This window comes from Saccostrea cucullata, unplaced genomic scaffold, assembly GCF_032062105.1.
Source record: "Saccostrea cucullata isolate Sc308-1 unplaced genomic scaffold, CSIRO_AGI_Scuc_v1 ctg1452, whole genome shotgun sequence".
Classification (NCBI taxonomy): domain Eukaryota; kingdom Metazoa; phylum Mollusca; class Bivalvia; order Ostreida; family Ostreidae; genus Saccostrea; species Saccostrea cuccullata.
The window spans coordinates 89,712-115,546 of record NW_026938075.1 but is presented as its reverse complement, the minus strand read 5'-3'; the positions used below and the strand labels follow the sequence as shown (position 1 = coordinate 115,546).

The 25,835-nt window shown below is 33.2% G+C and overlaps 2 protein-coding genes across 4 annotated transcripts; one reads left to right on the top strand and one right to left on the bottom strand.

The window, feature by feature from the left end:
• The first annotated feature begins 7,633 nt into the window (after window positions 1-7,633).
• On the top strand, window positions 7,634-16,803 carry LOC134249378 (cingulin-like). Of its 2 annotated transcripts, XM_062731739.1 has the most exons (5): window positions 7,635-7,896; window positions 12,633-12,774; window positions 13,074-13,088; window positions 14,575-14,684; window positions 15,032-16,803. In XM_062731739.1, exons 1-5 carry the CDS (start codon window positions 7,762-7,764, stop codon window positions 16,343-16,345), a joined length of 1,716 nt encoding a protein of 571 aa, XP_062587723.1. In that variant the 5' UTR covers window positions 7,635-7,761; the 3' UTR covers window positions 16,346-16,803. The 2 variants fall into 2 exon arrangements, with proteins under 2 accessions (XP_062587724.1, XP_062587723.1); XM_062731740.1 differs by lacking the exon at window positions 13,074-13,088 and having other exon boundaries at window positions 7,634-7,896.
• A 754-nt stretch (window positions 16,804-17,557) lies between these two features.
• Window positions 17,558-25,509, bottom strand: LOC134249379 (ladderlectin-like). 2 transcript variants are annotated; one of them, XM_062731742.1, is made up of 4 exons: window positions 25,400-25,509; window positions 20,480-20,613; window positions 20,140-20,230; window positions 17,558-18,647 (listed from the first exon to the last, which is right to left on the bottom strand). In XM_062731742.1, exons 1-4 carry the CDS (start codon window positions 25,467-25,469, stop codon window positions 18,268-18,270), a joined length of 675 nt encoding a protein of 224 aa, XP_062587726.1. In that variant the 5' UTR covers window positions 25,470-25,509; the 3' UTR covers window positions 17,558-18,267. The 2 variants fall into 2 exon arrangements, with proteins under 2 accessions (XP_062587726.1, XP_062587727.1); XM_062731743.1 differs by having other exon boundaries at window positions 17,558-18,524.
• Between the last annotated feature and the right edge of the window lie 326 nt (window positions 25,510-25,835).

The following is a 25,835-nucleotide window of genomic DNA, read 5'->3' as shown; positions in this document are numbered from 1 at the left end:
AAAATTTTTATCGGAAAGGTTCTGGACAGAAAAGTGACAGAAATACTATCTCTAACTTGAGTGAATCACCTCTTTGCATTTAAAGAACTCTTTTGATCAGACAAAAGATCATAAAAGGTTGGTGAAAGATGATCTAGTACGATTTTTTTAATGAATTGCTCAAAATCGTATTTTTACTTAATTTTCAACCAGAAAGGACCAAATGTAATAAAAAGTTTCATAGATTTTTTTTAAAATCGATCACTATTTTGAAATATTAACTTTTTCAATGCCTAAAATAAGGCAAATATAACAAAATATGGTTAAAGAAGCATATATATAATTAATGCATTTAATTCATGAAAACATGCAAACGATCTGACAATGTGTCTGCTAGTAAAAACATTTCATTGTAAACATATTTGTAGTCTGCTATTCAAAACAACATTGAAAACTCATTGTGTCTGATTCGAAGAGAAAAGCTTTTCACAAGATAGCGTGTTCCATGCCAGGGTGTCAATGACTCTGATCCTAAGAAAACAGTTTTTAATTATAAAGACCGTATCCTATTAGCCCAATTGCTAAACAAATTATTTTAAATAGTATCCCCTATATAACATATGAAAAAATCTGAAATCATACTGTATCCCGCCCCTGGCAATACAAATAAAAATTATACAATACAAAAGAAAAATTATACAATTCAAATGAAAAATTATATAATACAAATGGAAAATCAAAGAATAAAAATAAAGATTGAACAATACAAATGGAAAAGATCGAATGCAACGTTTGACATGCTATACTGCTTGCACATTTAATGTATATGCGACTTCGCATGCTCTGTGCATGATGACGCGCATCGGAAAACAAAAGTGTTTGAAAATAATTAACGTATCGCCAGACCCCGCCCATCGCGCAATGGGAGATAACTCCAATGGCGCTCCGACATCTTCAACATGGCGAGTAAGTCGACGCCGGTTGACTTGTCCGAAGTTCCTGATGATTTTGTTGCAAAGTATTTGCCATACGAACCCACTTTTAGACAAAAACAAAGGACAAATGCTTTTACAATGGGTATATATATTCAATCACTCAAATATTCAAAAATTATTCCGTATTATCCCTGTTTGAGAAAACTACCGAAGCGTGAGAAAGTCCGAGTTCCATCATACTGTTAGCTGTCGACGAAGGAAAAAAAGCAAATTACAGAAACTTATTGCGACTGCAAAGCTGGGTAAATTATAAATTACAGCAAAGGCCTTTAATTCAATTTGCGATGTGATAAATCTGCAATAATACAAAACCCATGCGACATCGTAAAGACTTGCTTTTAGTTTCTTAGGGGATGATCATTTGATTTAAGGAATGAATTTAATAGAGCTCTACCCATTTTATACGGTATAAACTGGGTTGGGACAGTTTACGCTTTATAAACCGCAAAGCGGTTTATAAAAAAAAGCGTAAACTGTTCCAACTGTTGTAAAACTAGAACTAAAATAGAACTAAAATAGAAATATTTCTTTGGCAGTGTAAAATAATAATTCTTAGTAAAGTGAACACAGTTAAGCAGTTCTGATAGTTTTCAGAGAAACAGATTTACGAAATGTAATTAAAAATATGGAGATACCAAATAGTAGTCAGGTTTAAAATCCAATGAAACAGTATTTAGGAGCAGAGCAAAGCATGCAAAGAAAGATCTCTATATTAAACATAAAAAAGTGGCATCACGTATCATGGAAGAGTAAGCATTTCCTGCTGTCCGAGTAAACTGCCGTGTACTCTATGTCGTGATCAGGCAAACAGAGAAATTCACAGACAAATGTATGTACATGTCAATAATGACCTGGAAATTTACATTTTTAAAAAAGTCAATATTCGGCAGCATATTTTTGCTGACAAGGTCACTATATTAACCAAAGTATTTGCAAAAAAAAAAGAAGACTTTACGAGACTTTGATATTCTTGTTTCACCAACGCCTATGTCAATAGCATGTCCTGTTTTAAGCATTATTCATAGATTAAATTAAATTCAATCTACTTGGGACACATAAAGCCCATGTACAGGTGACAAGGGTATATTGCTAAATAAATGAGGGAAACTGACAATCGTTGGAAAAGTTGCAGTCGTCACGTTTATCATAAAGTTTTGATGTAGGGTTACAATTCACGTCTTTTTTTTTCGAGTAATTTTTTTTAAAAAAAAATATGACAAAGTGTCTGTTTCAGTGACCTCTATTATTTTGAGTTAAGCGGGAAATATCGAATCAACGTAGGTATAAACATTGATATTATTTATTGATAAATCGTCGTCGATATACCGTGTGTATAAATGTTGAATTGAATTCCAAAGTAGGAAAGACTTTTTTTTTAAAAAATAGGGTTCCTAAAAGCTAGGTCAAGTTGGTACCCATAAAAAATTCCCACGAATTGTAAAAGTAATCTCCAAAACTGCATAGATATTGTCAGTCAGAAACTCAAGCAGCTTTTTCATAGTTTTTAAACAAATCAGCAAAATGATTTTGTAAACGACCAATAACAAGGTTAGTTTAGTTACGAGTTGTGGCAGCTGTTTATGATGTCAAAATTCCTGGCTATGACACTTTATTGTTTTCGTTTGGTATGTTAAGTATTGAAAAGATGTATGTTTTCGATTTTGGTATTTTTTTTTTCTAAAGGTTCCTTGAACTCTTTAAATTTGATTTTTAACGAGTTCTCGAATATTTATTGCTGTACAGTACTTCTAAGTTTTCTCCTTTATTGCTATTAATATATAAATAAGGAGTAAAGAAAGAGGCTTGGTTGTCAATTTACTTAAACCCACTAAGCATTTTTATTTGTGAAGATTTTTATATCATAAAGGAATCTAGTAAACATATGGTAATTCAAAATATATGCCACTGGATTGGATTTAAGACTTGCGAATGGCCGATAGTTTCAGCATCCGAGAAAATAAACTACTTTAACTGTACGAGGGTTGTCCATAAAGTTCGTGGACAAGTGCTTTTAATCCTCCCATCCAAGCAAATGTACAATTTGTTTAAATTGAAAACTGTATCTAAAAATATATTTCTCTGTTAAAATCTTAAATTAAATCAAAATAAAGCCCCTTCCCACCCATTTCTATATTAAAAGAAATTAATTCAGATAGTTGATTTTTAACTATTATATTGGGATATTTTTAGATTTTCAGGAACGAAGAAATTAATTTTCATGGATGGAGGGGAAAAAGCCATGGTCATATTATGACGATGCATTGTCAATTAACAATGGTAATTTCCATTCTTATGTCGATACGATATATCCTGTTGAGCTTGGGATAAAATATACCAGAGAGTCTGACAATTTGTTTCGTATTTGGATATTTTACTTGAAAAAGACGTTAATGGTAATCTAACAACCACGCTCTATGATAAACTTGATGACTTTAACTTTTCTATCGTCAACTTCCCTTACTTATGCATCTTCTATACCTTCATTACCTGCATACAGAGTTTATATATCTCAGTTGATTCGATACGCAAGAGCATGCCCTGCGTAAAAAAAAATTCTAAAACGGGGTAAAATATATATTGACAAATAAGTTGATGAAACAAGAATATCAGCAGTCTTGTTTAAAGTCATCATTTCGTAAGTTCTATGGTCGGTACAATCAATGACCTCGTCAGCAAATACAATCTATCATTGAATCAAATGATGACTAAATTTTTTCATACTAATTGTTAGTCCATTATTTATACACTGAATTGACGACGGATTTTCCGTTATTTCATGATCATGACAAGAGCATACGGCAGATGTGACCGGTCTGCAGGGGATGCTTACTCCTCCATGGCACCTGATCCCAACTCTGATGATTCAGAGGTCAATGTTTGCTCTGCTCCTACTTTGTATTGTTTAATGGACTTTTGATCTTGAATTCTTTGCGTTATCGCCACATGTTTGATTGTATATATACATGAACGTTTTCTATAAGAAATAGGGAAAGAGCGATAACTCTAGATTTTATTCTACGGATTTTTTTCACATTTCGGGTGACATCTACGAAATGGACTCAAGGTTTACTTCACCCAAATAGTGATATGTGGTAAAAGGCAAGGCAATCTTCTGTCCATTATTACAAATGCAAACTACACACTTCCTTTTTACAGCAATGAAATTCTTTCTTAAAAACTTAAAATTACGACATTTTGTTGCATTTTTAAAGATGGAAATCAGACAATGTTTTCGTGTTTTCTTACAGTTTTTGGGTCAATATTTGTTTTGATTTGTATTTTTTTTTTTTTACCAAACATTTGTTTTGAACATATTTCATTGCATTATTCATACAAAGGGATTGGTAAAAAGTTTTTGCAACTTAGAAAAACCTTTCCCAACATTTCTTCTTACTTCAACTTTAAAGGTATATCAGCATCTCAGAAAATGAATTGCATCGTCAAGTATGCAAAAAAAAGATGTATAGAAAATGTTGAAGTATATCTTTTGATAAGTAATCAATCGATAGGTCCATTATCAAGGGCAGACTTTATCATTCGTTTCTATTACACGAAAAAAAAACTTAGTGTGAAGATATTCTTAAATCCTGGGTTTTATGTGATCACAAAAATTGTCTTATAATTATCTTTTTGTCATCTTCAGTAAATATTCGTGATTTTTATTACATGAATCAAGGATATATTGCATAATGGAGATAACGAACAGTATTCAAGATCAAAAGTCCAGGAAACAATACAAAATAGGAGTAGAGCAAACACGGACCTCCTAAACAACAGAGGTGGGATCAGGTGCCATGGAGGGGTGAGCATCCCCTGCCGACCGGTCGCACCCGCCGTGTGCTCCTTGTCATGATCGGGAAATAAGAGAAACCTTGTCATCAACTCAGCGTGTAAATAATGGTCTAACAATTAGTATGGCAACGTCAGTCAGCATTTGACTTAATGATAAATTGTATTTGCTGACAAGGTCATTATATCGACCACAGAACTTACGAAATCATTACTTTAAACGAGACTGTTGATATAATTGTTTCAGTAACTTGTTTGTCAATAATTGTCCTCGTGTTAGAAATTGTTCATTCGTAGAGCATGCTCTTGCGTATCGAATCAACTGAGCTATATAAACTCCGTACACAGGTTTTCACGTATAAGATTTTGGACAAACTCTGCTTCATATGAATACAAAAATAGGTCTGCTAATAAGGGGTGCAATTGGTACCGATGGGAATTCCAATAGATTGCTGGAATACTTGGTCTCCAAAAACAACACAGATATTGTCAATCAGAAACTCAAGCATCTTTTTGATGTCAAGTGGCTTTTGTATGGTCTCCTTTTTTGGTTGAACTACTGATTCTTTTTTTGACTAATTCGTATCAAATTATGAATGATGCATTACCTTTATATATCGAGGACGACAACACGTGCCTGTATTGGACTGTGATTTTTGTCGTCCATACTACAAATAAGAAAAACGTAGGCTTGTCTCGGCAAATATTGTCACCGGCGCCAATATGTATCTTTGGACGACATTATGTCGGCTCGTCTATGCAAGCTTGAACCTGGTATCAATTTTTGCCGACGACAGAATGACAGTATGCATCGTCAAAGATGTAAATGTACTCTGGATATTGGAAAAGTACATAATTACATCTATGATTTATATTCAATTTAACTAGTTATTATTATATAAAAGAACTGACAAATTTCAGTAGTGTGTGGTCTTTAAGTCCATTGGTGTAGTCAATTCAATTCTCGCAGAAGAAACGGTATAGGTCTTTTAAAATTCAAACGATACAGAGTTTTGTCTGTTCAATAATAACGAGATATAGTATATGGAGATATGGCTTTAATAACATTCATTATCTATCATTGAAAACTAAATAAGTATTGTCAAGCAACATCTCTATTTCTTTTTATTTCTCAGTTGATGATGAAATACCCTACGTGTTTCAATGACATTAGGTATTTTTCGTTGAAGAAATGAATATAATCTTTCATAGTATTGTTTTTTTTTTAATATTTCACGAGGTTCGCTCCTCAGCTTTTCATCAGATTTTTGTCTTGGCCTCTATGTAAAAAAAAAATCTACATAAAGTTTTAGTTCTTACAATGAATTTGGATTCTATAATGCTAATTTAACTACATTCAATTAAGACCCCATGTTTAAATTCCATACCGAAAACATTTAGTGAGGAACTATATTTTGTGGCGGAAGGTTTTTTTTTTAGAAGAAAAAGATCAATTTTTCCTCTTTCAAAGTATTCAGTATTGTTAAGTTTGGATTCCTATTTTTACATGCAGACTGCACACTGAGTAATTTTGTGCGGTGAACTGTTCTATCCTGATCCTAAATTATCCGCCATGAATTCTATGACCATGTTTGGCAAATATATCAAATATATCATGAAAGTCTTTTTAAAAAAATCGCCCAATTTTTAGCTTAAAATAAGCACTATTTTGTAATATAAAAATAACTTCACAGACCCCACCTTTTATATCATTTTCTGAATATATAAGATAATTTTAACCACTCTGCTTAAATTCTGAAAAATGTCAGTACTTTCAAATGATTTTATTACTTTTTAAATTTTTAACACCAGAAAAATAGCTTTTTTTTAGTGCAGAAAGGTCAAGTGACTATGTGAAGTAATCTGAAACTATTTTTATTGTCAAAATTTTTAATTTGACTAATTAAGATGAAAAAAAAACTGTGGTTGATCCAATAATTCATTTGGATAAAAATATTAAAGGAAAACTTTGAAAAATTGAATTATGTGTTCTAGACGTAATTACAGTGCAAAAAAGGTCATATTAATTGATAAGTAGTGCTAAAAGTAGCGCACGGACAACATTTTTTGTTTTGATTTTTTGTTAAGCTATGTGTGTAGATTCTAAAATATACTCGACAAAAAAATTCTCAATATATACTTTTGACGTCAGGAACCAACCTCCTTCAATGTTTGTGTTTACATGTACGAGTAGCATCGTAACAAGTCAATTCGGACATGCAGTACCAAGCCCATACATGATCAATCTGGAGACAATTTGTAAATAGGATGTAAATCTAACTTAAGCCATTCCTTCAAACTGAGAATTCCAATTGACGTATTTTTTCATTGAGAAGACTTTTAAATCAGGAAATAAAACATTGGTATCTTTGGAGTAGTGTAATTCAAACCTAATAAAAATCAATGGCCATATCTTCCACCTGTATTACTGAACTCAACATTAAACCGATCTTCATTACGCTTCATCTGGGACTCGTATTGTTAATTTTAAGAATCAATTCTTTTTATAACATTTGAATAAAGATCTATAAATTGCTAAAACATCCTTTTATCATCTCATCAGGGGTCACGTGATGAGTTTTTTTTCATTGATCGGTTTTTCATAAAACAAAATTTTAATTCCTTGTCACAGTGACGTATTGCGGTATAAGATCCGCTGTTAAAACTAAATTTACAGACGAAAACTTCACCGGGTGGAAATTTAAAACATGGATTAGAAGACCTGAAAGTGTTAAGAAGTCCTATGAAGTGCAATAAAACCTCTGCCCCAAAAATGTGTTCATAAGTCTATTATTACTTGTGCGCTTGACTCTCACAAATACGGGATTAATCATTTATGATTAGGTGTATTGGGGAGATTAAAAGTAAATTCTAGCTTAAGAAATATTCATATGTATGACGTTAACTTCAGAGAAGAAAATATAAGGAAAATTGACACATGGATATAACTTACGATTATTAGGATTGAAATTAACATTCTATTGCATCGGAACTGATAATGGATGAAAGATACAGGCACATCATCAAACTTCACAGGACGTTTCTGACCAAGAACATAATATGGACGGACAGTTTACTGAAGTCCCTGAGAGACGAGGGATTGGTTCCAGACTCTGTATACAGAGCAATACAGGTATTCCACTTTGAAAGGTTTCTTAATTAAATACATCTTCATTTATTAAAAAAAATAATGAAACGGACCATTGACAAATGTATCTTACTATGAATAGATCTATATATAGTATACATTAATTGTATTGTTAATTTATAAAACTCTGGCAATGATCTTAGCTACATGAATAATTCTCTGTTTTTCATTTTGTCAGTTTTTGAAGACTTATTTTCAGTAGACTGGATTTATTTTTCGGATCATTTTGAGACAGGTGTCTTTTGTATTTGTTTTGATAAAAAAGTCTTGCAGGGAATTTAAAGATAAGTGCCCCAGCTTAGTTTCCAGCTAAGTTCCCGTATTTTAAACTTGTTTTAATTGGAGATTTCGTCGATACTGATAGGGTAGAGATAAGATTTTTTTCTAATACATTAAGTGGGCGTTGCCCTGAATCATACACAGTTCATCTATCTTCTGTATTAAAAAGATATCTAGCTTGAATAGCATACATAATTTTAAGAAAGAGCAAGTCATTCAAAATCTAAAATAATAAACTAGTACTACTTATACAATTAACATCTCTTTTAGCGGTAAAGTTAACAAACTTTGTGCATAACGGTTTGGTTTTTTGAAAAATTAATTATAAACATAAACATATTAGTTTAACAAATGATTCCGTTCAAGAAAAACAGTCTCCTACCACAGAATTAAAACATGGAAAAATTACATTTGTACAGTTGTATTTTTAAATTGTTCAATTTAGTTAATCAATATAACTTCATTCAAGATACGAGACTAGCTGCACCAAGTACAAGGATAAATGCTCTCTTGTGTTTCGCCATTTGTTGACACAGGCCCAGCATGCTTTATAACAAATGACATATACATATGATACGGCCAAATCTTTGCTGTTCAAACAACCCTTTTCTCATAGGAACAAAAATATGCAAATATCGACTAAAATTTGTTTAACGAACATGCAGTGATATAATTCTATATCAACGCTGACATCAAAGTAATTACTGAAACCCTGATTATTAATCTCCATTTTATCTGGTCTACCCTTAAACAAGTGAAATCTTTTGTGTGAATATCCTCTGGCAGACAATTTTAATTGCTAGTCTGGTTTTAATTCGGAATTCATTATAAATCTGGCCTTGGCAGGAATTAATATTACAATCTATCATAAAGGTTTGGCCTGTGCAATTCTCATAAGAGTATTAAAAATGCGTCCATTTCGGAATCAATCAGAAAATTAAAACCAGCACTGACTATACCCGATTTTTTCCACACTTGTCCTTACCAAAGCCATTTCGGACAAAGTTCGCGACAAGTAGAATTTTCACCCAGTGCCATAAAAGAATTCTACATTTTTAATTATATTGAATTCTGGTGTCGATAATATGTCTTCTCATATTTGTTAAGGATTAAATTCCCATTTGGTGGGGATAGTAATGCCCTTTTTGTGTTTGGACTCCGGTGATATCGAATTGTTGCGATTTTAAATCATTCATAGTGCTTTTACGCAGTTGGTCATTCAGAGTAGCAATATCATTTGGCATAAAATACATTTTTATTTCTGAAAAAAAAAACCCAGCAAATATAAACTTTTGCTCTCTTGAAAACAAAAGATAAAACGTTTATACTTTAAACATAATGCTTTTTGAATACAAAGTCTAGTGTGTTTTCATAGCGGTAGCTATTTCTCAATGTCTTTCTTGGCGATAAACTCGTGTTTAAATCTTTATAATGCAATCATACACTTTAAAGCCCACGTTGTTATTTTTTTACCCTGCTAAATGTATCACATTCGATCCAATTTTTATTCAGATTTTTTAAACACTTCTTTGACTGAAAATTTTACCATGAAGTAACAAAGACATGATTTATTAGAAACGTTTAAGTGCCTCTTTTTTCTAAAGTTACGAAGAAAAATATTTTGAAATACGGCGAAACTTTCAGGATGTTATAGAAGCAATTTTGTTCAACCAAGTCTTAGTCACCAAAGAAATTAACATACCTATAATTCTTAAACTTAGGGAGTATCTCATAGGTTATAGACTTTTAAATGAAAACAAATCGATCAAAGTACGTATTAAGACTTTCAACACCTCGGGACGACAATAGTTTTAGTCTTTTAAATGCCTTTTGACGGGTTGATGTCATATGTGTCGTATTTGGCAAACACAGTAAACAAAATCTTTTTTTTTTATTAATTCCACATACCTTTTGATGTTGTCGCTTAAACGATAAAGATTACGACTACAACAATCGGGCACTCATGTTTATAACATACGTCGTTTACTATTTATTGAATTTTTTTTTCTGCTGAGTACAAAGTTATGTGGAGGGCACTTAGTATAGTATTTTGCTATAGAGTACTTTAAAAAAAAATGGTTGCCCCCTCCTCACCTTTTGATATATCAAATATATATTAGTGAATCTCTGCAGTACTCAGGATTTAAAAAAAAGCTGGAAGAGGGGCACAAAGATACTCTTGCCTCTCCCTCTTCAAAAATAGTGATTGGTACAATAGCCCAATATGAATCTAACTGTTGATGTCTCCCCATCTCCCTTTTTCAAATACCTTTGAGCCTATAATCGTACAAGATAGCAAATACATGGTACATAGGCTTTCAATGAATCCAGATTCATTAGAATTCCCGCCCCCGCGATGTGAATTCAAAAACACTTTTTTCTGACTTCTTCTAGAAAATATTCATATATCTATATCGATATGAAGCCGACTTGTCAGAAAATTATGTCTACTTGTCGGCTAGTGATGTCGACGTTTCAGAAAATTATGTCGACTTGTCAGAAAATTATGTTAACTTGTCAGATATTATGATGACACGTAGGGGTCATTAAGTAACTTTAACATCTGAACATTCTGTAATACGAGATATCGAATTTCTTATCGTGATTAATTTTTATCTGACTCGTCGACATAATTATCTGACATGAACATCTGACGAGTCGACATAAACATCTGACAAGTGATTGCAGAAATATGTCACCATTATTATCATCCAGTTTTATTAAATTATTACAGATCTTAATTTTTTCTTTGTCTCTTTCTCTGATTTTGTTTTAGTACTGTGATAGAATTAACCATTCTTTAGTTCCATCAATAGAAGCCAGCTAATTCAAAGCCTAGAAACACAAATATTCTATTCCACATTTACAGCTGAGTCGTTGAAAAAAAATTGAATTACAATTATTGTATAATAACTAATGTATTGATGAATGAAGGATTGAGCCAGATCACTTTATTTTGCCCTGCTTTAATTTGCTTCGTTTTTATTCAATTCCTGTTATTTTTTACATTTGATTTATTTCTTCAATATCAATACTCAACCTCCAGTAAGATACTTAAATGAATAATTCGTTATTTACGAGAATAGTAATAGAAGACACACCACAAGTGGAGTTTTTCAATTTCTAAATATAAAAAAAACATTTCAACCTTACTCAAAGGAAAACGCACAAGGATATTATAGATTTTTATAAATTTATTGAGGAAAGCGAATTGCGATTAAATTGCAGTTCATTGGTTGTATATTTATAGTATATAGGTTAACGGTCTTTTGAAACCTAAGTAAAAAATCTCTGCTATTTTATGGTTCGATTTGGTAACTAATCGGACTAAACCTGGAACAAACACTTTGGACGAAAGATTTTTATTTACTACATTGTATCGGCATCGTAATAACTGTAGGCATTAATAAGATCAACTAATCGAATTTAACGGGCCATAAAGTTAACACCACTTAATTTTTAGAAATCTGTCATCTGAGTTTATGAAAAATTATATTTTTCTTAATTTTTAGTATACTCAAATGAACGCCTATAAAATAATCAGGTCGCCCGCGTGGTTGCGCAGTTCTATAGGGTTTGTTTTTAAGGCACGGAGTAAGGAGTTGATCCTTACTTTGCGATTTCAAATCCAATGCGGGACGGGTAAAAGACCATGTAAACCGAGATTCAATGTCGCAGAAAGTGTCGATACATGAGCATGCTATGCTCTACGTATGAACAATTTTGAAAACAAGGTTAATTATTGATAGACAAAAAGCTGAAACAAAAGTATCAGAAGTCTCGTTTAAAGTCAATGCATGTATTTCGTACGTTATATGGTTGATACAATGACCATGGCAATTACAATTTATCATGGAGTTAAATGCTTATTGACGTTTTTTCAAACTATAACCAATGTATGCACATTAAATTTTCGGCGGAATTTTCCTTTATTTCTCGATGATTATGACAAGGAGCACATGACAGGTCTGACCGGTTGGCACGGGATGTTCACTCCTCCATGGCATCTAATTCCACCTCTGATTCTTTGGAGATCGATCCGCGTCTGATCTGCTTCAATTTTGCATTGTTTTTTGACTTTTGATCTTGATTACTGTTTGTTATCTCCATATATTTCATTGACATTAAATAGTTCGATAATCACCTTTATGCATGCAGCAAACATTTATTTTGTCAATATATTATTCATTGAATCATTAGTTTATACAAGTTACCACGAAATTACTTCCCCACGAACCAATGAAATTTTGCTTACCCACGAACAATACATGTAACTCCCTTGAAATTTAAAAGATTCCATAGTATATATACAGTCATGTATATACAACAATAAATAACCAGAACTGTCTTTAACACAGAAATTTAGAGCATCAAATAAATATTCTAGTACATGTACATTTTTGTCGCAGACCGATGCTCAAATTGTTTTTGCGTAATTTCAGGAGGCCACGACTCGTGAACAGAAGATTGGGTGTGTTCTAGATATCCTCCCCATCAGAGGAGTGTCCGACTCTTACAACAGATTCTGTGATGTCCTCCAAAAGTGTGGCCACAACTTTCTAGCAGACTTCCTTCGAGATGAAGGTATATATGCATCCATGGAAATGATATCAAAATCAAAAACGCATTCTGAACAAGTTAACTTCACTACATATACTTTTGAGAACTGGACACATCTAATTCTCATTCATAATAAAGTCATTTTCATTGATCAAAATAAATTTAAAACAGTGCAAGTGATTTTGTATTGGTACATGTAAACGTCTTTAAGAAGAAAAGGGGGTAAAATAGTCGCAATGAATTTTTATATAAAGATTAAAGAAAGACTGTACATATTTTAACGTAACGCAATGTGGAATTCAGTGAATCTTTTATATCTCTAGGAACTTTGGATGATGGTAAGTCTTTCTGTCCATCCTTTACACGCTACGTCGTTTATTTGTAAATGCTTTTGGGAACTGGGAAAGTGACATTGTATTATAAGTCGTATTATTAAATCCAATATTGATATTAAATATCAGTCCAAAACGAACATCAATTCAAGTTCAATTCGATGAAATATCATTTCAAAAGAATTTTGATAAGCACTTTTTTTTTAAAATTCAGTATTAATCATTATACATAGATATTTAATCAATAATTTGTTTACATATTTTAATTAACATTAATCATGATATAGACGAGGATGAGATAGACGAACGAGAGCTCAGTAAGTTTCAAGATGTCAGCCATCTTTGGTTCCACCTAAATACGTCAAACCCATAAGAATCACTCTTCAGCCAATTATCATTAACATAATACAATTATTATTAACATATTACAATTATTATTAACATAATACTAACACTTGGTGGTAGATTAATACGAGTATTTACTAATCTAGTAATAATTTTTATTGAAATTCTTAACTTTGTTTTTTATCTGCTCTTTGGACAATTTATTCTCTCTTGTTGTACAAATTTTACAAAGAAGAATCACACTCATACTTCATTCTCAGCTATATGGTATTTTTATATCTGCCCTCCCCTGCCTTATAATAACTGCCCTTTTGCCAGAAACTTAACCAAACCTTTGAACCAATAGAAATATAAAAGACATCGTATACTAAGTACAATATTCTTTAAAAGAGTTGAAATAAGATAAAAACTGAGTTTCATATTTTGAAAAAAACGTTTTAAAAAATTACAAATACCTCTAAAATGTCGGGTAAAATTAAAACTCCAAGTAATAACGATACTTTTCTTGATATGATCAATTTATTTTATACAGCTTTGGATCAAAAAATTGACAAAATGGTCAGAGATCGTGAAAAGAAGGAAAATCAAGGTATATACCGTGTGCTCTTCTTCCCAAAGGAAAGACTCCCTAATGAGCACAAAATACCTTCTATACCTTATTCTTCACTTTAAAACAAAAAATGATCCCCTCCCCCTTCTCGGATAACATTCGTTCTTGACTTAACAATGAAAGCGTGTTCACTATAGTATATTCCTTACATTCTGTAAAATATGACACAGGGATATAGAAAATGCCTCCACAAACCCTTTTCTGACTTGTCAATGTGGTACTGATCCAAATGCAAAATTTTAACAGTGAGTTAAATTTTATCGGTTATACACAAAACTAAAATGCCATGAAGAAAGAATTTTTGAAATATTCAAGCAGATCCGAACATTAAAAAAAATCAATCACTACACCTTGAGAACTAATACTACATCGTATACATGTATCATGATTCTCAGTTTGATAAATATAAACTGACGGCGATTAAGAAGATGAATAAAGAGCATGCCATTTTATTTCAGCGTTCCATTTTGAACTAGGAACTATATATAGGCTACCTTGTTTCTTTCAAAAAATGAATAAGATCTGTCTTTTTTTCAGATGTCCTGGCCACAAAGTTTGATACCAGAGAGATGTACAGAAGGTTGCCTTTCCTCGAACGCCTACGAAGCCATGAGAGGGACGGAATAGAAAAGTTCTTTGTCGATAAGGTATTGTATTTATGCTAATTCAATATTTGGTACCTTACCTTGGTTCGTCTTTCATGCCTACATTTTGTAAATGTCTCTATTGAATAAATATGATAAATTTTGAACACTATGTTACGATTTCGCAAAAAGCCTTGGTATATATTTGCCTTCACTAATATTTTACGCTGAATTCAGAATATCATGCAACATTAAAAAAAAGATAATCGGAATAGTTTTTATCTCTCAAAATATTTGTTGACGTAAGAAATGAATTCGATGGTAAAGTTTTCAGCATGAACTAGTATCCTATATATCAATAATTTCAGTATCGTTATTTGTACATTTTATTTTTGTACTTTTCTTGTCAGCTAAGAACGGAAGCGTTAAAGATGGTATGGAAAGATGACGTCAGAGACAAAGAGAAAGCGGTGGAGGCTCGTCGTAAATTGATAGAGCAAAACGATCAGCATCGAACTGAAGCCGAAAAATGGAATACGGTATTACAAAACATGAAAACAAAACTCGAAGATAGCAAAATGGAAATCAACGGGCTTAATGCTCAAGTGAAAAGCTTAGAAAATAATTTGAAAGAAGTATCTTCCAAGCATAAAGGAGATGTAAGCTCACAACTCCGATTCAACCAAGCTAATGAGAATCAGTTACAAAAAGCTAAAGAAAAGCTCAATAATGCAGAGGCCACCTTGAGAGATATTAAGGGGAAGCTAAGTGAAGCCCTTCAGAGTCGTCCAAAAAGGTTAACACAAAAACAGGAAGTGGAATTACATATCAACGAATTTGCATTTTTGAGTGAGGATGTGGATAGGTTGTTAGAGAAGCACGAAGAACTGAAGAGTATCGGCATGAAATACTTTGACCTCTGCGAGCAACGAGATTTTTGTTTGACACATATGGGATTTGAGACTGGTATGGGCGCCCCCTCTCTGATGGATGCTTACAGGGAATATGCAGTGAGAACAGACGAAACGATGACAGAACTGAAAGAGAAAATTGAAGAATACGATGAAATTGTGCAAAGCTCAAAGAAAAAAGCAGAACAAGACGAAAAGAAGAAAAATGCTTTCCAGATGGGTGCAACAGTTTGGCAATCTGCCATAATGAATGTCATGCGAAACCAACTGCAGGATGTAAAACTCGAAAATCGAAAGAAGGATACTCGCATACAGCTACTTGAAGCTGAGGGATCAAAGTCCAAAAATAGAATAAATGAATTGGAACAAGAACTGAAAAGGTTGAAAAACTCAAAATCAAGAACCTCCCGGGAATTGATCAGCGTGGAAAATCTTAACGGAGCTGTATCTTCCGTGAGTACTGATAGGAGCGATCGTCTGCAAGATTTTGAGGAGGAAACAAAGAAGAGGAGAGCGAGTAAGGAAAATATATTACCACAGATACATAAGCAGACATTCCCTCCCGCACAGTACACAGTTCAGGTGAGTAGTACAACGAGAAAGCCAGTCGATGCCCCACGACAATTGGGAATGCCCACAAACAAATTTGCTGCTTTACCTGATGGGCTAACAACGGCCCCAGTTCGTCTGGAGACCAAACACCAGTACAACAAATATCTAGCAAAAAGTGTTCCTGGTCTGGGAGATCTGAAGGCTATGAATGCCAGAAACAAGTTTGAAAAATCACTAAATCCTACAAAAGTTAGGAATTAGAAACGATTGACTACCACACTTTAATGGTAGAAGTTAAGGGAAGTAAATCCATCCGATATTTCGCATCAAGAATGTGCCAATAATCAGTATTACCTGAACATCTATACATGTACTTGTATTCTTATGACAGTCTACCAAGCGATAACAAGTACCACGAGGAGTTAAAATGATGGGAAAATCTTTAATTTCCTCAAACAACTTGTGCTTTTTTTCTTTCGTAATATTTACTTTCGTTCGCTCAAATTTCCTAAAAATAAAGCACAAATTGTTAATTTAAAATATGAAAGAGGTTTTGAAACTTTATTTGTTGTAAATACTGGTATTACTTGTGATAAATAAACTGTGATATATATTTTAAGATTTATACTTTATCTACTTATTATGATTTGAATTAAACAATTTAAAAGTGGGATACTTAATATTTCTTGTTATTTCGGCATGTAATATTTTTTTTACTTGACATGAAATGAAATGTTAGGCAAAAACATTTCCGTATTTCATTAATAAACATTTTCTCAAGATGAAAAATTGCAAAAAACGGACAATAGTCAATTTTGTTATTTTATAAAGAACCCTGCTTGCACGATAATTTTGTCTGTTTATTGATTCAAGTAAAGTGTGCACCGTCATAACATTTGCGATCATGTTTCAGCGTTTCAATCTGCGAGATTTTGGTTGAGACTGGTATACATCAAAATCAAGATTTTCAGGGAAAATGTCTCCTCGGCTTAGTCGGAAAAACCGATGGTGGCACGCATGCTTGAGAAAAACCTCAGACTTGAGATAAAATCTCAGATTTGATGAAACACTCAAAAGACTAGTCTGAGTTTGAGAAAATTTTTGTTTGGTGGCAGAGTTCAGTGAGAAAAAATCCTCTTAGAAATCTCAGATTTAAGAAAATATCAGCGTTTGTGGTACCGAAGGCTGGACAAAAGAAATATACCCCTGAAAACACCTTGGATGGGATCGGATGCATTAGAGAAAGCATCAGCTCTCTAAAAACCATACTGCCGTGAGCACTCGGCATTGATCAGATTAACGGAGTCAAAGTAAAACATCAATGATCCACAAAATATGTATCTTTTTTTTTTTTTAATTAATTTACATTTATCTTCCCAAATTGTGATTTATGACTGAAAAAACCCAAATAATTCAGTGCAATTTAGGTAGAATCACTACAAATTCTATTTAAAAATATGTTGAATATATTAATTGTCACATCAGTGGATCTTTTATTAAATACTAAATTGAACAGTTTATAATATAAGAAAAATAATGTCATTTGACAATAAAAAAGAGATACAATAAAAAAATATATGTACTAAAGTATTCAAGATGGTATGCACTCATGTGATCATTGTTTTCCCTAAAAACACAAGTACATTTAGTTTTTACGTTAACGTGCATTTAACGCAGGTGAAATAAAATTTAGACTGTAATAGAAATATCGAAAAATACACTGTGACCTTGTATAGTAATGTTAGTACGAATATCCAGATAAGATCATGTTCGGCAATTTTTCCATTATGACAGATTACAGTTTCATATATCATCTTATAAGATCAAATATATTTCAAAATTCAAGTAAACCAGAAAGCGTTTAAAGTTCAACAGTTCAATTAAAAAAATACTAATGGTATATAATCTCATTAATGTGTTCAGAATTGTCAATGTTTCAATTATAAAATATTGAGAGTCCCAAAGCTCCTATATGCATTTCGAAACATTAAAAGTAGGACCCCGATATGACAAAAATAAAGGCATGCATCGAAAGCTGAACATTTGACATTCACTTTATATAACAATTGTTATACTAATAAAGAAATATAAGTTTCACTACAACTTGACTTCAAACGAAAACATTCGTAATCTTGATACATCGTCAACAAAGATATAATTCAGTCACAGCCGTAGTTCATGCCTTAGTATGGATCAATTCGTTCACAAACAAAGTGAAGTGGAGTTTTGCAATCCATCCTAGATATTTTGAATCCAAGAGTCTTGGCAAGAACCAGACATCCACTTCGTTGTTGTGTCATGAATCCCATGGTGGCTTTGTTTGGGTCTGTGGCATTAAACGTGTCAAATTCAATATCCTTATTGTTGGGTGCCCATTTCCATTCCCCTGGAAGGTCTGCTGCCGTTCCAGCTGTCCAAAATCCTGCAGCTGTGAACCCACCTGTAGAGACGGATTGAGATCGAGATTGCAAAATATTTTGACTTTGTTGTCTACTTGGACGGAAATTGTATGAGTATCGAAATGGGGACAAAGTAGTGCTTGTCACAGCTTGGACACCAGACACTGCAAAAAATATGTTCCAAGTTCCAGTCAGTTCACTGGAGGTCAGAAGCCTTGTGACATGCTAATTATAATCATGAGGTAGGTCGTACAGGTATTTTCGATAATGTTTATCTTTCGAATCTTTTTCATTTAACAGAAAGAAAGATTTTGTTGCAACTGATGTGCTTCCACAAAAATAAGTTGGTATGAGTTTTACCAGAGCTCTTTTTTACAGATATATTTAAATGAACTGACTTAAGGATGACGTTTACTCAGGTTTCAGAAGTCAGACAGGAAATTTTATAAAGTATAATATGTTAAATCAAAAATTGTTCTAAGTGGATAAAATAACCAAGTTTAAACTCAATATCAATTTAAAAATTTAATATTTTATTATTTTAAGGAAATATACAGGAACAAAAGTCAATGCATGGTAATGCAGAGGAAATTCGAACTAAATTTCCAATTTTTTATTTTGTCAAAATTTTTAATTTTTTGCAATATTAATAACAATGTGAAGGTGACATGTATTTCTAAACAGCATTTTGCAAATTTTATATGTGTTAAAGCTAATAAATTATTTCAAATAATTAAATGCTATGAAATAAAGAAATTCAAAAATGTGAACAAAAACCATTCCAGACAAGATATCTCAATAATTTGATCATTGATCCCATATAATATTAATACCACGAGAATAAGGGCAACAAAAGTAATTTGATTCTATAAATAATTTGGAGTTCTTATCATTCAGATTTTTGTAATATTCAATTAAAACTGGGAAAAAAATATAAATATGACAGAGGAAATTCGGACTGAAATAATTATCAAGTTTATGGCCAAAAGTCTTATCGTTTCTTTTTATGAAGCATCCCTGTTCCATTGCTATACTATTTCATTATTCAAAGAGTTTTGTCTTGTAATATTTATCGAGTGAAGAAAAAATTGGTCATAATATGAAAAATTGGGGTATTTTCCGAGAAATACTCAGGGGCCACTAGCATGAAAAGTAGGTCATTGACCTAGTTATTTGGAATTGAAAATTAACACAAGAATCATAGATGTACAATGTTCAGTAGGTGGTTTCTCGTTCTTATCAGTGGAATTTTTAGTCTTCTGAGTAAAGGTATACCTTAAGGTGTATATACTGCATAATGTCAAATTATTGTAACTGGTATATTGTCTTGAAGTTGTCCAGGTGGCACAATAAATAGAGCATTTGTTCTAGCGCAATAAGGAGTTGCTCCTTATGCTGAAATAATTCAAGGCATGAAAAAATTGCCATACTGTTCAAAGACTTAAACTGCCAAACACAAATCTGAATTTTCAGTCCTATACCAGTAAGTAAAGATGTCTCATTATCAATGGAAATTTTTTCAAAGGGACGTTAAAACTAATCAAATGAAAATACCTATGCATTGCCTAGGTTTAGAATCTATAATTGTTTTATTTTTGATATTTTGGCACAAAATGTTTAATTTGAAAGATATGCAAGATACACAATTGCAATTACCTGTGATCGTTGCCAAAATGCCTTGCAGGAATTCATATTGGGCAGTTGATCTTAAGGTCACGAGAGTGTTTTTGAATGTATAACAAAACACCTTAAAAAGAAATATAATCGGTTTCATTTCATAAAATATAAAAACAATAATAGAATTATAACTTGCAACTAAGAGAATGTAACCAATAATTGGATCCATTTTTCATTCTATTTTTCTTTATATGATAAACACGTGTGTTGCCTCTTATATACTAGTATGTGAGATCAGGGTCCTGTGAGAAGGTTTCTGTTCTTTCACCTTAAAAAGATAAATATCAAAGTCACTACAAGAGATCAAGACACAACAAACCAGAGCTTCTGGCCAGGAGAATGCCTCGGAGTGAAAGCTGTAGCAGGATTCCTCGTATCTTACAAAGCCATTAGGACATTTGACAGAGGTATTTCCTTGGGTAGCCTTGACATTTAGAGAATCGGTTACCGTTGCTGCAGAAAAAAGCAAAATCTTTTTGAAAGTTTTATCATACTTAGAAAGAGATATTCTGCTGCTTTACTCTAGAATAATTCAAGAAACAGTTATTTGGCGTTTAAAACCAATTAAAATTATTTCATTCTTAAGGAATCTTACAGTGTACCAAGGAAACAAATGGAAAGACTTGCGTTGAGGATATATGGTAGAGAAAAAAAGTGAAGATGACGAAAAGACATACATGCAAGTTTCCTGCAAAATCTACATCAATACAAATCTGTGAACAGTGAAAAATAAAACCAGACCAATCAAGTACATAGAGGAGGAAAGTATCGCCCATTAACTGTTCATGAATGTATCAAAAAGACTATTTCTAAGTCTCTTTTGATGTACGATGTTTTATTACAGCAAACGAACGCAGGATCAATTTATCTTTGTCTTTTTTTGTAAAAGTTATTTGCACCTGATTTTAATGAATGTATTATTTCATAAAACGGAACTTCTTTGTCTTATTTACCATAAGTCATAGCATCAAAACTTACAACTTTTAAATATTTTACCCTGCATTCTTAAATTCTTTTATCCTCATTAATGTATTAACAGCAGAGAAGGAGAAACTTAAGGAGTACCGTGCAGCAATATTTTATATGTATTTCAACAGAACTATATTTATATACAACCATTCCCATTGATTAATAAAAATTCCAGTCTGTTTGATTTTCTTTGACAGCTGCTTTATCAATTAAAATGGAACTTGTAAACTTATTTTATTAAAAATTTTATATGTGCGTATGTATATACGAGATGAAGAAAATACTGTGGTTTTTCAACTCGACATTTCGACAATTACACTGTAATTGAATCCGTTATCAACGATGTATTATCAATTTTTCATTTATATTTCAACAAGATATATCCCACAGAGCTTGAAATAAATGATTCCACAGAGTCTAAAAAGTATTTCATAATTTGAGATTAAGCTAGAAAAAAATCAATGGTAACCAAACAACAAAGCTTAATGATAAACTGTTGATTTCAACTTTTTAATCGTTGACTTCCCTTAGAAATGTAGCAATACAACCTTATAACCTGCATATGGGTTCAACCTCTCATTTGATTCGATATGCGAGAACACGTTCTTCGTACCAATAGTTTCAAAAACGAGGTAGGTAGAGTACCAAACAACTTTTCTGGAAATAGCTTTGAAAAAACGACAACGTTTCATTGATTTCACTCTTCTTCCTCAATCTATATTCAATTCTAGTTTTATGCACGCGGATCGATAGATCCCATGCGTATATTGTTTTTGTCCTGTCTGTCTGTCTTTGTGTCAGTTTTCAACTTTAGCCTTCGCCATAACTTTTGAACCATAGGAGATAGAGACTTCATATATGGTAAGCATACACCACTAATTAAGTTCTTTAAATTGACACCACGTTCGTTGGCCTTGTGACATTGACTGCGACCTATATGCTAAAAATAGGGGGTTTTTATGCGCCCGGATTGATAGATTCGGGGCGTATATTGTTTTTGTCCTGTCTGTTTGTCTGTTTGTTTGTCTGCAAACTTTAACCTTCGCCATAACTTTTAAACCATGAAATATATTTGGTATGCATACTCCACTAATTAAGCTCTTTCAAATGACACCAAAGTCAATGGCCTTGTGACCTTGACTGTGACCTATATGCTAAAAATAGCTTATTATCTGCAAACTTTAATCTTCGCCATAACTTTTGAAATATGAAAGATAGAGACTTCATATTTGGTATGCGTACTCCACTAAGCTCTATTATTAAGCTCTTTCATACACCAAGGTCAATGACCTTGTGACCTTGACTGTGACCTTTAGCTAAAAATAGTTTTTTCGCACCTTTTCCATAACTTTTGAACCACAACAGATAGAGACTTCATATTTCGTATCCATACTTTACTGATCAATTTCTTTCAAATGACACCAAGGTCAATGACTTTGACTGTGACATATTTGCTAAAAATACATGTAGCTCTTTTAGAATTTTGTTGCCGCCGGGCGCATATGTTTCACAAACACATCTTGTTTCAAATTTGTTGCCACTGGGCACATAGTGTTTCACAAACACATCTTGTTTTAATTTAAATTCTGATACTGGAAACATTACAGAGTGAGCGAAAACTGAAGAAATCTTTCTTTAAAGTAAATGTTTTCCTTCTTATAAAACTACACATACATCAAATCAATGCAAATGAGAAAATATTGTTAATCAAGAAACAAACAGAAACAAGATGTGTTTGTGAAACACTATGCACCCGGCGGCAACAAAGTTCTAAAAAGATATTTTTAGCATATATGTCACAGTCAAGGTCACAAGGTCATTGACCTTGATGTCATTTGAAAGAACTAAATTAATGGAGTATGCATACAAAATACGAAGTCTCCGTTTCTCACGGTTTAAAAGTTATGGCGAGAGTTAGAGTTGACAACAGACAGACAGACAAACAGAACAAGATGTCCATGGGCAACATCGCTCACCTGAGCACATTGGCTAGGAAATAAATCAGAAATCACTTCAGTATTGAGAAATTTACATAGGTGTGTGTGTTTGAGGGGGGGGGGGGGGGGTTTCTGGAATTTTAAACTACCAGCCCTCATTTGAACCAGTATGACTTTGTACTACCTGAAAAAGCCTCCATATCAATATGATTAAACATGGCTTTACTGTTCTTGGGAAAAAACTTTTCCTTGATATTTCTAGGCAAAACTTTGATGCCCAATTGTGTACCACCGTACCCAACCCCTACTTCTCATTCATGACTTGAACAAACTTTAATCTACACTACATGAGGATGCTTACATAAAGATGTGACCAACCATGGCTTTGTGGTTTTTCAAAATTGAATCTACACTACTTGAGGATGCTTCAATATAAGTTTCATTTTTACTGGCCCAGGTGGTTCTGGAGAAGAAGATTTTTTTAAAAAAAATCCTATATATTCCTATGTTAAAATTTGATCAGCCATTGTGGCCCCACCCCACCCGGAGGGGTCAAGATTCGAACAAGAGGCCCAGGGGCCACATCGCTCACCTGAGCAATTGGCTAGGAAAAAGCACATATCAGATCAGAACTGAAAGTTTACTTGGGGGGGGGGGGGGGGGGCTTGAATTTTAATCCCCTAGGAGGTCATGATTTGAACAAACTAGAATCTACACCACCTGAGGATGATTCCCTATAAATATCCCTAAGCATGGCTTTGAAGTACTTGAAAAGAAGATTTTAAAAGGTTTCCCTCTATATTCCTATGTAAAACTTTTATCGGCCATTTGGCCCCACCCTACCCCCGGGGGGTCATGATTTGAACAAATTTGAATCTACACTACCTGGGGATGATTCCAAAGGAGTTTCATTTTTCCAGGCCCTGTGGTTCTTGAAAAGAAGATTTTTTCTATATATTCCTATGTAAAACTTTGATCGGCCATTTTGGCCCCATCCTAACCCCGGGGGTCATGATTTGAACAAATTTGAATCTACACTACCTGAGGATGATTTCAAATGAGTTTCATCTTTCCTGGCCCAGTGGTTCTTGAGAAGATTTTTAAAGATTTTTCCTATATATTCCTATGTAAAACTTTGATCGGCCATTTTGGCCCCACCCTACCCCCGGGGGTCATGATTTGAACAAACTTGAATCTATACTACCTGAGGATGATTCCACATGAGTTTCATCTTTCCAGGCCCAGTGGTTCTTGAGAAGAAGATTTTTACAGATTTTTCCTATATACTCCTATGTAAAACTTTGATCGGCCATTTTGGCCCCACCCTACCCCCGGGGGTCATGATTTGAACAAATTTGAATCTTCACTACCTGAGGATGATTCCACATGAGTTTCATCTTTCCTGGCCCAGTGGTTCTTGAGAAGAAGATTTTTAAAGATTTGTCCTATATATTCCTATGTAAAACTTTGATCGGCCATTTTGGCCCCACCCTACCCCCGGGGGTCATGATTTGAACAAACTTGAATCTATACTACCTGAGGATGATTCCACATGAGTTTCATCTTTCCAGGCCCAGTGGTTCTTGAGAAGAAGATTTTTACAGATTTTTCCTATATACTCCTATGTAAAACTTTGATCGGCCATTTTGGCCCCACCCTACCCCCGAGGGTCATGATTTGAACAAAACTGAATCTACACTACCTGAGGATGGTTTCACATGAGTTTTATCTTTCATGGGCCAGTGGTTCTTGAGAAGATTTTTAAAGATTTTTTCTTTATATTCCTATGTAAACCTGTGATCGGCCATTGTGGCCCCGCCCTACCCCGGGGGGTCATGATTGGAACAAAATTGAATCTACACTACCTGAGGATGCTTCCACATGAGTTTCATCTTTCCTTGCCCAATGGTTCAGGAGAAGATGATTTTTAAAAGATGACATTAATTTTTTATTAATTCATAATTATCTCCCCTTGGAAGAGGGCTTGGCCCTTCATTTGAACAAACTTGAATCCCCTTCACCAAAGGATACTTTGTAGCAGGTTTGGTTGAAACTGGCCCAGTGGTTCTTGAGAAGAAGATGAAAATGTGAAAAGTTTACGACGACGAGAACAACGACTACGACGACGACAGACAACGGACAGATTTTGATCAGAAAAGCTCACTTGAGCCTTCGGCTAGGTGAGCTTAAAACAAAGAGATAAACAGACAAATAGACAGACAGGAAAAAAACAATGTAATATATATATATATATATCGGGAAACTCAATTATGATGCCGTAAGTAATTACGATCATGAAAAGACTTGTTAATTTCATTTAAATAAAATCATACCTGCATTTGCAGAAAATATTCCAAGACAAGTAAGCAAAACCGTTAAAACCAGTACCCCTTCCATTATCATCACAATTTTTGCTGTATGTATGTATCTATCTGCATGTTAGATGATTGCAGTAGAGTGTGGCGTATTAATCAGCCGCAGTTGTGTATATGATGTAATGCTGTTTTCTGAAAGTGTCCTTGACGCAAAGATTTGCAAGAAAATCTCTCATTTTCTGAAAACTTAGAAAATAAAGCCCATCAATATTTCTAGGCTTTTGTTTTATCAACATAAACGATTAACCATTTCAAATTTGTGTGTAGATATACATTAATATTTAAGGCATGCTGGTGATTTTCAGTTTCTTCATTATTGTTTTAAAAATCAAATGCAGAAACAAACTCTCTTATATATATAGGTGTGTTCTTAATACAGATAGAAATAAACTTT

Excerpts from the sequence above, each read along its gene's own strand:
- LOC134249378 (XM_062731739.1), top strand. The coding sequence starts at position 7,762 with ATGGATGAAAGATACAGGCACATCATCAAACTTCACAGGACGTTTCTG. Across the intron at positions 7,897-12,632 it reads CTGTATACAGAGCAATACAG|GAGGCCACGACTCGTGAACA; the intron begins GTATTCCACTTT and ends GCGTAATTTCAG. Across the intron at positions 14,685-15,031 it reads AAAAGTTCTTTGTCGATAAG|CTAAGAACGGAAGCGTTAAA; the intron begins GTATTGTATTTA and ends TTTTCTTGTCAG.
- LOC134249379 (XM_062731742.1), bottom strand. The coding sequence starts at position 25,469 with ATGATAATGGAAGGGGTACTGGTTTTAACGGTTTTGCTTACTTGTCTT. Across the intron at positions 20,231-20,479 it reads TCTCCTGGCCAGAAGCTCTG|GTGTTTTGTTATACATTCAA; the intron begins GTTTGTTGTGTC and ends TTTCTTTTTAAG. Across the intron at positions 18,648-20,139 it reads CATTTTGGCAACGATCACAG|TGTCTGGTGTCCAAGCTGTG; the intron begins GTAATTGCAATT and ends TATTTTTTGCAG.